This window comes from Piliocolobus tephrosceles, chromosome 13 (assembly GCF_002776525.5).
Source record: "Piliocolobus tephrosceles isolate RC106 chromosome 13, ASM277652v3, whole genome shotgun sequence".
NCBI lineage: Eukaryota > Metazoa > Chordata > Mammalia > Primates > Cercopithecidae > Piliocolobus > Piliocolobus tephrosceles.
In genome coordinates this window covers 121275803-121287700 of record NC_045446.1, presented here as the reverse complement: position 1 = coordinate 121287700, position 11898 = coordinate 121275803, and the positions used below count along the sequence as shown (strand labels likewise).

The following is an 11898-nucleotide window of genomic DNA, read 5'->3' as shown; positions in this document are numbered from 1 at the left end:
AAAACAACAGTGTTGAGGTGCATGTGAGAAGTGGCAGCAACCTCATTGTAATGAATTTACTGCCCTTGTGCTGCCATGAGGGAGGGCGATCACTTCTGACTAGTGAATTACACTGTGGAATCCTGACTTCCTTGCTCAGGACTAGGGCTGGGCAAATGGTTTGCCTGGCCCTCTTGTGTACATGCTGTGGTAATGTCAACTCCATCAAATGCTTAGGAGATGAAAGAAAAAAATGTTTCAGACTTGAGGTGGGGAGCAGCAACTTGTACTCAGGACACAAAGAAGAAAGTGCTGGCGAGAAGGATAGAGCACCTTAACATTCCGGATCCCTGACACACGGGAGTGTTCCCTGAATTAGGTGTTATCAGATCAAATGTCCTGACTACCTTGAGCCAAATGATTTGATTTTCTTGACTCATTGCAACTAGGAGCTCTCTGGTGGACAGCAAGGGTTGGTATCACTAATTACTATAAATAAAATACAAACTTGTTTGGTTTTATCTAAGCTGGTGTAATTGTCAGAGGTAGAAACATATGCCAAGAGGAGGCTGTCAGCAAAAAGAGTTTGGGGCAAAGATCTTGTGCAGTTAGATCATTACAGGTTTGATTCCCAAAGGATTAGATTCAGTCCATATGGAACTGCCTGAGGGGTTCCGAAGGCTGCCCTAGTTGTTGTTTATTTAGTTAAAAATTAAAGCCTGTAGGACACAATTCTTACCAATTATATTTGAGAAATGGAAGCAGCCTATGAGACAAATCCAAGGTGAAATTTTGCAGCAGGAGTTCTTAACATTGGGGCTCAATAGTGAGTTTTAAAAGCTCACAAACCACCGGAACCTGTGTAGAACATTTTGTGTATTTATACTTGAGTGTCTGTATTTTTTCTTCAGATTCTGAAGGGACAGCCTTACATCCAAAGTGTCCGGACCATAGCCTTTCAATCTGTATGTCATGTCAGAAACAAAGGGCTTTTCCAACCAAGTCCAGTGTAAACAGAGATATCTCCTACATAGCTCCATAAAGCCAACACCTCATAAAGGTTTTGTCTTGGTTTGAATTGTATAATTTTATTAGTTATGGAAATAGATACAAACTATGGGAGCATGCAGGTAGAGACCCAGAGGATTTCAGATCTTGGGAAGCCTTCTGAGATCAACTTGTCCAACATTAATTTCGTTGATGGGGAAACTGAGGCTTGGAGGTGCAGCAGCCTGCTGCAGGTCCCCTAGCAACCCAAGGCTGGGTTTGGATGGAAAAGCATCTCTTGGCTGCCTGCTTCGTATTTTCTGTATTCTACCTATCCCTGATCATCAGGAAAACAGGAAGACATCGGTACGCACTGAAAGTACATGCTACCTCTAGTATTTGAATCTGATTGTGTTTTGCTGAGAGCGTGTCTAGGAATGGTGCTTCCTGTGACCAGTGAGCAGGGAGCCAAGACCTCAGCTCTTCTCTCTGAGATCCTACTTGTAGCATCATAGAAGACATTTGATGCACGTATATGCAGATCTCTCGCACTTACTCACTGAGAAGTTTTAATTGTCTGGATGTCCTTTATATTTTCTCATTTTATTTTCATTTTTTCTTGCCTGTTAAATTGTAATATGAACACTTAGAGAAAAAGAAATTTTGTATTTGACAGACAGCATCTGTTGCCACAGATCTTAGCTCCTTTTCGAGTAACCAAACACAAATGAGAATTACGGGCACTGGCAAAAGTGACGTGGTGTGGGGTAGAATCGTTTATTTTATTTTCATTTCTCTTTCTCTGGCATCCTTCCACAAGAAGAGGACCCCTCCTCCACACGTGCACTCTGCAGTCTGGGCTCCTCTTCCTGGCATCTGTCTCACTCTTACAGTTAGTCAAGTGCAGGAGGTATAGTTTGATGGCTCTTCCTTCTGACTTTCCATCAACTCTGGAAGTGAACCTTCAGAGGAAATTAAAGCTGAAGAGGGTGGTTAGGCACAGGCACTTGGGGAGGGGACCAGGACTCACCTATCTTCCAACCCCACACTCTGTCCGCTCCAACCCCACACTTTGCCCTCTTCCTTTTACATCCTCAAGCTCTTCACAGAGAGGTTGGAAATGAAGCCGAGTCTAGGGGTGAGAGAGGAGAGCGAGGAGGACTCAATGAACCTGGAATTCAGCCAAAAATACACAAATATGTCCAATGAAATCTGCATGCACCCTTCTGGATCCTTGATTGTAATGGTCAGGATGATGAGAAATCATTGTGAATTATATCTAGAGACCCCTCTTTTCATCACTATTTCTTGTTATTTTAAAGATGAATCTTAGGAATAACAGGTGTCATCTGTTTTGAAGAGTTAAATAATTACAGTAAATAGTACACACATGCATGCGTGCACACACACACACACACACACTTGTACTGAAAATTCTGAGATTTTTGCCTACTCTCAACATCTTTTACTTTTCTAGACTTTAGGATGTGTGACAGTTTATTCTCTCTTGTTTTACTTGTGTCATATAGAGGGCAGCTTGGGGCTAACATTGTTTCCTGTTCCAAAAAAGCCACAGTCTTTTATTAAGCAATGCTTCTTTCCAAGTGCTGCAGCGTTCATCTCTCAAGTTTTCCTTAAGGAGTCACTTCAAATATCTGCAGAAATGGCAGTTAGGATCGTGCATTTTATCTTCTTATGAACTATTCTGGAAACACAGACAATGCATTGGCTGTGGATCTTGCCCACATTCACACTTTCAATTTTCATTTATCAAAAATGCTGCTTCCCCAATTTTTCCTTGCAGAAATCTTATAAAACATAAAATCACTTAATTATTGAATTCTAAAGCTAGATGGAACATCAGCAATCTTCCATCATAACATCTTATATAAAAGATAAGGAAAGGGAAATTCAACAAGTGATAAAATCTGGACTACAGCCTAATTCTACTGATTAGTATTTCAGTTCTGTATCCAAAATATCACAGTGCTACTCAGAAACGCCACGGTTCAAGATTCACTGGAAACAAGGTAAATGCTACGGAAACTCCAGGAAGTTCTAATAAAACAAATGCACTGAGAGAGGAATAATTCATTTCCAAATAATGTTAACAATCCCTAAAATATTGAAATAAACTCATACACTCTCACATCATGCCAAGAGAAGGGATCCAAGTTATTTGGAGGCTTTCATGGGAGTAAAAATCAACATTCAAAAAAACGAAAGTCAACCCGGGTCACCTTCATAAAGGATAATGCACCAAAATGCCTCAGAATGAATTGTAAGAATGGATCTTAACATGAGCTCAGGAATTAGGGAGCCTTTTCTATAAACAGTGTCTGTTTCTAACAACGTAATAGGTATGTGATGGCGAAGGTGTAATGTTATGGAAAACAGAAAAATCTGAATGAGAAGGCAGAGACTCAGAGAGCTCACCTACCCACAAGTCATGGGGATATTAATTTGCATTTATTGCCTTGGAGGCGGATAAAGTTGGACACTCATGGAAATAGTGCCTGAATTGAGAACAGAGAGAGGAAAGAATTGATACTTTAGAATGGCTTGTTTGAGCAGTTATGGGATGACAAAGGAGATATACTATGCACTCAAGTCCCAATGAGCAAGTTCTAAAACAAATTAGCTCTGGAATTTGGTTTAAAATTTTTTTTAAATGCTGAAAAGAGGTAATACTTCATTACTGCATCAGATACCAGTAATCTCAATTATTTTTTACTGCTTCTCTGACGAAGGGTAAGCGACTGATGTGTGCATATGCATTTGGCAAACAGTAGCACAACGGCATGCATTTTCCACATCCATCCTTTAGCATATATTCTTCTCTTTAGTGAGAAGTACCTCAAATTTTTACCATTGTGGAAATAGAAAGTCCTTACAAATGTGTCGTGAACCCATATTGCATGTTTTAATTAAACAAGTCCATCCATTAGATTCCTATAATTGGGTAGTGCTCCTGTCTTTTGTTTTAAACTCACAGTTCAGAAGGTATAAGATAAAGATGGAGTCGGTCCAGTGAAATGTGCTGAACCTCAATTAAATTTTAGTGTTAATTCATTTGCTAACTTATTTCCAGCTTGAACAATAGTTGTCATTTGTCATCATCACCATCCACAGCAACAAAAATGAACATTTGTGGATTGTCAGTCATGAATATGCTTAGTACATCCCACTGGTCAGAAAGCAGTCCTTGGATGAGTATTCTCAATGCTTCACGTTAGACGTCTGGATCTACTGTGTACAAGCCTTGATGGGGCAATATTTAACAACAGGAGCAGAAGAGCCACTGCACATTTGCATGGCTGGAAAGGAGTAGATATTCCACTGAAAGAAGGGAGATGTGATTCTACAGGAGTGTTTGGCTAGAGTGTCTAGGGACTGTCCATCCCTCACAATCCTCCTTGCATTCATGAGATGCTCATGTCAGGGGACATCCTAATATGAGGGGTAGTGGAGGAATCCTAAAGTATGGCAGTGACTTATCTCTGAATCACAAGGGGCCCAGTATACTTGGAATCCAGGTCAACCTGTAGCAATTGTCCTCCATCAGTGCCTGCACCAAGAAAAAAAAAAATCACTACAGGCTCTATTCAGGGTGATTTTCTGTGCTCAGTCAGATGAACATTCTCTTACCAAGCTCCCATTTCCAGAAAAGGTAGGTCTGTGACTTGCCCCTGTAAGCTCCTTTCAAAGCCATGTCCTCCCAGATGGAACTCTAAATCTGACTGAAGACCTGGGAGGCAGAATACTTTCCTGTGCGGTCCACATGTTCCCTCTAAAGACTGCGACTCAGCAGACTGAGGCTCACACAGCACACTCAGCAGAAGATGAGAGTAGGCTCCTCCTGAGGCAGGATAGGAAGGGCTCCTAGCTGGTGAATTCACCAATCACAGTCAAGCTGGTTCAACTAAGAACGCGCTCTTGCATAACCAGGGCTCTAAAGATCCACAAGGCAAGAGAACTATTGAGTTGGCAAATAGGTAAAATTAAGTCCTCATCAGTGCCTCTTACAAAGTTGGTTCTGACTCAGCACTCTCTCCTGGGAGGGTGATAATAGCTATTTGAAGCGTGATTAGCAGTAGCAGGTATTACTAATGTCTACTGGTGGTCATCTAGTAGATATTGGTAGATATTCACTAGTGCATAGTGTATGTGAAAGATCAAGCTCCCGTTCAGACAAAGGTTGTGGGCACTGTGTTCTGCTGTCTCAGCCAAGCCTCAGAACTGCCTCTTTGCAGGTGCCTTGGCACATGGTATTCAGAGGTGTTTCTGGGCTCCAGTTTAGGAATATGGAGCTCACCTATCTTTTCCCCCCTCTATTCCAGTAAGCCATGCTTTGCACCCAAACCCTCAGGCCAGTGTCTACTGAGGTGCTAGGCATGGGAGGGTTAGTCAATCCCACCCACTTCCATTCTAAGGAGACTCAGAGCCCTTTCTCGTTCATGGTTCCTAGACATAGGGAGGGAGAAACACTAGTGCCATCAAGATTCCTGAGGCTTGGCCAGGTAGTTCCAGACCTTGCTGCCAGGAAAACTTGGGGCATCTGGGATGTGGCTGGGGCTAGGGGTGAAAGAGTAGAAGGATATTAAAAAAAGGTGAAGTCAGTAGCTTTCTTCAGTCTTGCCAGAAGCAACTAGAAATGACACAGCTCCGTCCCAGACCTTCCTGGTTCCTCTCAGGTGAAGCTGACCTGGAAATGCAAGTGCCGTCATTCCTGTGTGTTTTGGCTCCGACCCATTTCTGACTCTCAGTTCCTCTTATGTGGCTAGAGGTGAGGTTTGAAGGTCAGGTTGGAGGAATGGTTGATGGCAGATTATTTAAAACTAAACACGATGTTTCAAGCTGGCTTTCTGTTTTGTTTTTTGTGGGGAGATTTTTTTTTGGCTTATAGGGGTTTTCTTATTTTCTGTGACAGTGACTTTCTGCTGTCTCCCAGAAATAATCGGGCCTAAATTCTTCTCCCTGACTAGACTTGGCCTTTGCCCATGTTGTGTGGTGAGATGTTTGAGCACAAGCAGGACACTGGCAGCCCTGGCCAGGACCTCCTGAAGGCACTGAAAATGCAGTCCCTATCAGATGCACCTTCACCTTGCCTCTGTGTGCGGATGGAGGCGGTCCCATGTCCTTCCTGTTTGTCATCTCAGCACTTACCACCCCTCCATCCCAGGAGGGTTTAAGAGCCCATCCACCCCCATCCTTCAAACCTGAGCCAGGCAGGCTGTGGCCCCGCCCCACTGTAGAATGAGGTACCACACCAGGTGAAGAGGGACATGGAACACTTTTTAATGTCAAGTCAGAGACAACCCCACCCTCCCGGATCCCCCAATCCCACTTTCCCTCATCACATCCAGGACCCCTCCCGAGGACTCTCTGGTTCCCAGACTTTCAGGGGAGGGAAAAAAAAAGATTACCTAAAAATTGCATTTTCTTCTCTTTCATACACACTCACACAAAGGTGGGAAATTAAATAAAATAAACCAAGAGGATTAAACTCTCCAGTGGTCACAAAGGCATCAGAGATTCCCATAATGGGCTAAAGCAAGTGGGTACTGACGGTTCTGCTTGTTCAGTTGCTTGCTGTCTGTTAATGCCACAGAGCAGGATGGAGAAAGCGGGGCCACTTGGGGTGGCCGACGCGCAGAGCCACACCTGGAAAGATGCTGCGCCTGGTATTAGTCGGATTTTTTTTTATCTTTTCACTTTTTATAAATGTCTCTGACATGTAAATAACCCAAGAAAATAAAAAGGCAGGAGCTGATTACACAATTACCAGTAAACTCTATCATCTTTTAGAAGATCAACACACAGCTAACGCCATATACAGCATGCAGTAATGTCTGAGAAAGGACCCTGCGGAGAAATAAAATGGCTAGAACTCTAACAAAAAAAATATATGTATATATATACTGTATAATATATGTCATCAAAAGAAGCATAGCCAACAAACCCAAGATACAGTGCAGATCACCTTTCCATTTCTAAACAGCGTGTAGAGCGCATAGTATTGTCTGCATGAGATGCCACAGTCGGGAGGAATCTGTAGCGCTGGTGGAGATGTTGGTTAAATCGGATGTGTTTTTTGGTGGATATGCCAAATCCTCACCAGGCGATTAGTGCCTGGTGTGTGGTCCACCAGTTGTAAACCTAGTTAAGAAGTATACTATTCATTTTTACTGTTTAACAAACATACTTCTCTTCACCCTTTTCAGTTGTATTTTTTTAGTTTTGTCTTGTTTTTGCACTAAGTTCTAGACTCATATCAGAAAATATAATTAATAAAATTAATAATGAATCAGAATCCCTTGTTATCCATGATGTCCATGTAGTAAAATGATAAAAAAAAAAAAAAAAAAAAAAAAAGTTTAACGGTATCTTTTGTGACTGTTGTTTGTGGGATTGTTGTTGCTGTCAGATGGTCTTACTTTGTTTCCTTTTTCTTTCTTTCTCTGTCTTTTTATTTCACGTTTCACAACACACACCATGGTGGCAGAGTCTACCCAAGTGCCCACAGCGCCACGCTTGGGCCGGAAGGTCTCACTCTGTTCGTCTCTATGGACGGATTGAATTTGGGATGGCCAGCTCCAGAATGTTCCACGTCGGGGCACTCTGTGGGCAGAGCGGCTGAGCCCTTGCCCACACTGGCACCAGAGAGGTCACACGATGCAGCTTGCAGTGGGTCCAAGCCGGGTGTGCTGCGTTCTTCCCGTTTGGGAAAAGAAAGAAAACTCCGTTGTACCTAAATATCTGCAAGGCAAGTTTCAATTTCTTTCTGGAAACTTTTTCCCCCAAAGTACTCTTTGTTCCCCTCCCTCAAATTTCTGTCCCATGAGGCTGTGTTTCTTCTAATTTCATTTGCATGTATCTGATTGGTTGCTGTCGGTGTTGCCATTGCTGTTGTGTTGGTGGTGGTGGTGGCGGCAGCCTTTCCCGGGTGGGGAAGTGGCACTCACATCAAAATTTGAGGAGCAGGTGCAAGACCAGAAGAGGCAGCAGCCAGACGCAGCCTGCCTTCCTCGACGTGCCGTTGCTCACCTCGCTGACAGCGCCCGGGCCTGTGGAGAGAACATACTCGCCATGAGTGGGCTGGGAGAAAATGGAAGGAAAGCCCGGGGGTTGCCTGGTCTGCTGTCATTCGGCCTTGCCCCTGGTGAGACGTCCCTCTAAGTGAAACACGTGGTGTTCCAGCCCCAGCTTGAGAAGTGAACGTTCCATGGCTCACATCTTCCAGACACACACACTACATAACAGGAAGCCTTCCCCTGCAAGGAGAATATGAGGCTCAGGTTACAGCGTCCTGGGCCTTCTTCCTTACTGTATCATAACATGCAAAGGCCATGGCTTAGGCTCAAATTCAAGAAGAAGGTGGCAGATTCATTAATGTTCTACACAGAGCTTTAACAAAGTCAGACTACTGTACTGAGTGCCTCATCACCCATCCACTTCTGAGCCCTGCCTGCCTGAAACACTCACCTACCCTCCAGCTGCTTGGCGTGTGGCTCAGAAAAGAACGTGCTGGACAAAACAACTTGTCTGCCTGCTGTTTCTGCTGCCTCGGGCACAGAGGCCATCCTGCCAATCACTCCATCTCAGGGCGGGGCACCAGGGTTCCACCTGGAGCACCTGACCTCCTCCCCATCTGGATGGAGAAGAGCAGATGCAGCTCAAGGTTCACATGCCTGCAAGGCCAAAGCCAGCCCACATGGATGGAGGTGAGTCAGAGAAAGGAACAGGAAGCCTTTCTGTGCATATGGATGTAACTGGAGATTAATGAGGACACTGGGATGCAGCACTTGCCGCAGTGTATGTCCTTTGGTGGGGTGGTGGTAGGGGGCACATTTCCCTAGGAGGCACACACTGACATGGCCTACAAACAGATACTCTTTGAGATGGAGAGACAAACACAGGAGGCAGGAGAACGGCAAGGCAGTACAGTTCCCCAGCAGCTTCCCTATTGTTCTGAAACATACCTTTTCTGGCTACCTTGGCCCTTGTGGCCAAGAAATCCCATGACCAGTGAAGCTTTGATTTCTGTAGAGTACATAAGGTTGGATGCCCAGATGAATTAGGTCCCCAAGGAACCAGGCCACCTTTTCAGACTGGACCTGCTCTGGCACACTCTGTTGCATTGAATTTAATAGAGGTGTTTAGGGGCGGAGCAAGATGGCCGAATAGGAACAGCTCCAGTCTCCAACTCCCAGCGCAAGCGACACAGAAGACAGGTGATTTCTGCATTTTCAACTGAGGTACTGGGGTCATCTCACTAGGGAGTGCCGGACAATCCGTGCTGGTCAGCTGTTGCAGCCCAACCAGCGAGCGCTGAAGCAGGGCGAGGCACCGCCTCACCTGGGAAGCACAAGGGGGAAGGGAATCTCTTTTCCTAGCCAGGGGAACTGAGACAAACAACACCTGGAAAATCGGGTAACTCCCACCCCAATACTGTGCTTTAAGCAAACAGGCACACTAGGAGATTATATCCCACACCTGGCCGGGAGGGTCCCATGCCCACGGAGCCTCCTTCATTGCTAGCACAGCAGTCTGCCATCTAACTGCAAGGCAGCAGCGAAGCTGGGGGAGGGGTGCCCGCCATTGCTGAGGCTTAAGTAGGTAAACAAAGCCGCTGGGAAGCTCGAACTGGGTGGAGCTCACAGCAGCTCAAGGAAACCTGCCTGTCTCTGTAGACTCCACCTCTGGGGACAGGGCACAGCTAAACAACAACAACAACAAAAGCAGCAGGAACCTCTGCAGACACAAATGACTCTGTCTGACAGCTTTGAAGAGAGCAGTGGATCTCCCAACAAGGAGATTGAGATCTGAGAAGGGACAGACTGCCTGCTCAAGTGGGTCCCTGACCCCTGAGTAGCCTAACTGGGAGACATCCCCCACTAGGGGCAGTCTGACACCCCACACCTCACAGGGTGGAGTACACCCCTGAGAGGAAGCTTCCAAAGTAAGAATCAGACAGGTACACTCGCTGTTCAGCAATATTCTATCTTTGGCAACCTCTGCTGCTGATACCCAGGCAAACAGGGTCTGGAGTGGACCTCAAGCAATCTCTACCAGACCTACAGCTGAGGGTCCTGACTGTTAGAAGGAAAACTATCAAACGGGAAGGACACCTATACCAAAACCCCATCAGTACATCACCATCATCAAAGACCAGAGACAGATAAAACCACAAAGATGGGGAAAAAGCAGGGCAGAAAAGCTGGAAATTCAAAAATTAAGAGCGCATCTCCTCCTGCAAAGGAGCACAGCCCATCGCCAGCAACGGATCAAAGCTGGTCAGAGAATGATTTTGATGAGATGAGAGAAGAAGGCTTCAGTCCATCAAACCTCTCAGAGCTAAAGGAGAAATTACGTACCCAGCGCAAAGAAACTAAAAATCTTGAAAAAAGAGTGGAAGAATTGGCAGCTAGACTAATTAATGCAGAGAAGGTCATAAACGAAATGACAGAGATGAAAACCATGACACGAGAAATACGTGACAAATGCACAAGCTTCAGTAACCGACTCGATCAACTGGAAGAAAGAGTATCAGCGATGGAGGATCAAATGAATGAAATGAAGCGAGAAGAGAAACCAAAAGAAAAAAGAAGAAAAAGAAATGAACAAAGCCTGCAAGAAGTATGGGATTATGTAAAAAGACCAAATCTATGTCTGATTGGGGTGCCTGAAAGTGAGGGGGAAAATGGAACCAAATTGGAAAACACTCTACAGGATATCATCCAGGAGAACTTCCCCAACCTAGCAGGGCAGGCCAACATTCAAATTCAGGAAATACAGAGAACGCCACAAAGATACTCCTCGAGAAGAGCAACTCCAAGACACATAATTGCCAGATTCACCAAAGTTGAAATGAAGGAAAAAATCTTAAGGGCAGCCAGAGAGAAAGGTCAGGTTACCCACAAAGGGAAGCCCATCAGACTGACAGCAGATCTCTCGGCAGAAACTCTACAAGCCAGAAGAGAGTGGGGGCCAATATTCAATGTTCTTAAAGAAAAGAATTTTAAACCCAGAATTTCATATCCAGCCAAACTAAGTTTCATAAGTGAAGGAGAAATAAAATTCTTTACAGATAAGCAAATGCTTAGAGATTTTGTGACCACCAGGACTGCCTTACAAGAGACCCTGAAGGAAGCCCTAAACATGGAAAGGAACAACTGGTACCAGCCATTGCAAAAACATGCCAAAATGTAAAGACCATTGAGGCTAGGAAGAAACTGCATCAACTAATGAGCAAAATAACCAGTTAATATCATAATGGCAGGATCAAGTTCACACATAACAATATTAACCTTAAATGTAAATGGACTAAATGCTCCAATTAAAAGACACAGACTGGCAAACTGGATAAAGAGTCAAGACCCATCAGTCTGCTGTATTCAGGAGACCCATCTCACATGCAGAGACATACATAGGCTCAAAATAAAGGGATGGAGGAAGATCTATCAAGCAAATGGAGAACAAAAAAAAGCAGGGGTTGCAATCCTAGTCTCTGATAAAACAGACTTTAAACCATCAAAGATCAAAAGAGACAAAGAAGGCAATTACATAATGGTAAAGGGATCAATCCAACAGGAAGAGCTAACTATCCTAAATATATATGCACCCAATACAGGAGCACCCAGATTCATAAAGCAAGTCCTTAGAGACTTATAAAGAGACTTAGACTCCCATACAATAATAATGGGAGACTTCAACACTCCACTGTCAACATTAGGCAGATCAGTGAGACAGAAAGTTAACAAGGATATCCAGGAATTGAACTCATGTCTGCACCAAGCAGACCTAATAGATATCTATAGAAGTCTCCACCCCAAATCAACAGAATATACATTCTTCTCAGCACCACATCGCACTTATTCCAAAATTGACCACATAATTGGAAGTAAAGCACTCCTCAGCAAATGCAAAAGA

At 44.3% G+C, this 11898-nt stretch overlaps 1 protein-coding gene across 8 annotated transcripts in view; it reads right to left on the bottom strand.

Moving 5' to 3' along the window:
• Window positions 1-6240: 6240 nt before the first annotated feature.
• The window catches only part of NTM (neurotrimin), a 963501-nt gene continuing 957843 nt past the window's right edge, over window positions 6241-11898 (bottom strand). For 7 of the 8 annotated variants that reach the window (XM_023185888.3, XM_023185889.3, XM_023185891.3 and 4 more), the window contains one exon: window positions 6241-8033. In XM_023185888.3, coding sequence (XP_023041656.1) covers window positions 7933-8033 — 101 coding nt within the window. In that variant the 3' untranslated portion in view covers window positions 6241-7932. The remainder of the gene's footprint in view (window positions 8034-11898) is intronic. The other variant, XM_023185890.3, reaches the window with a different exon arrangement.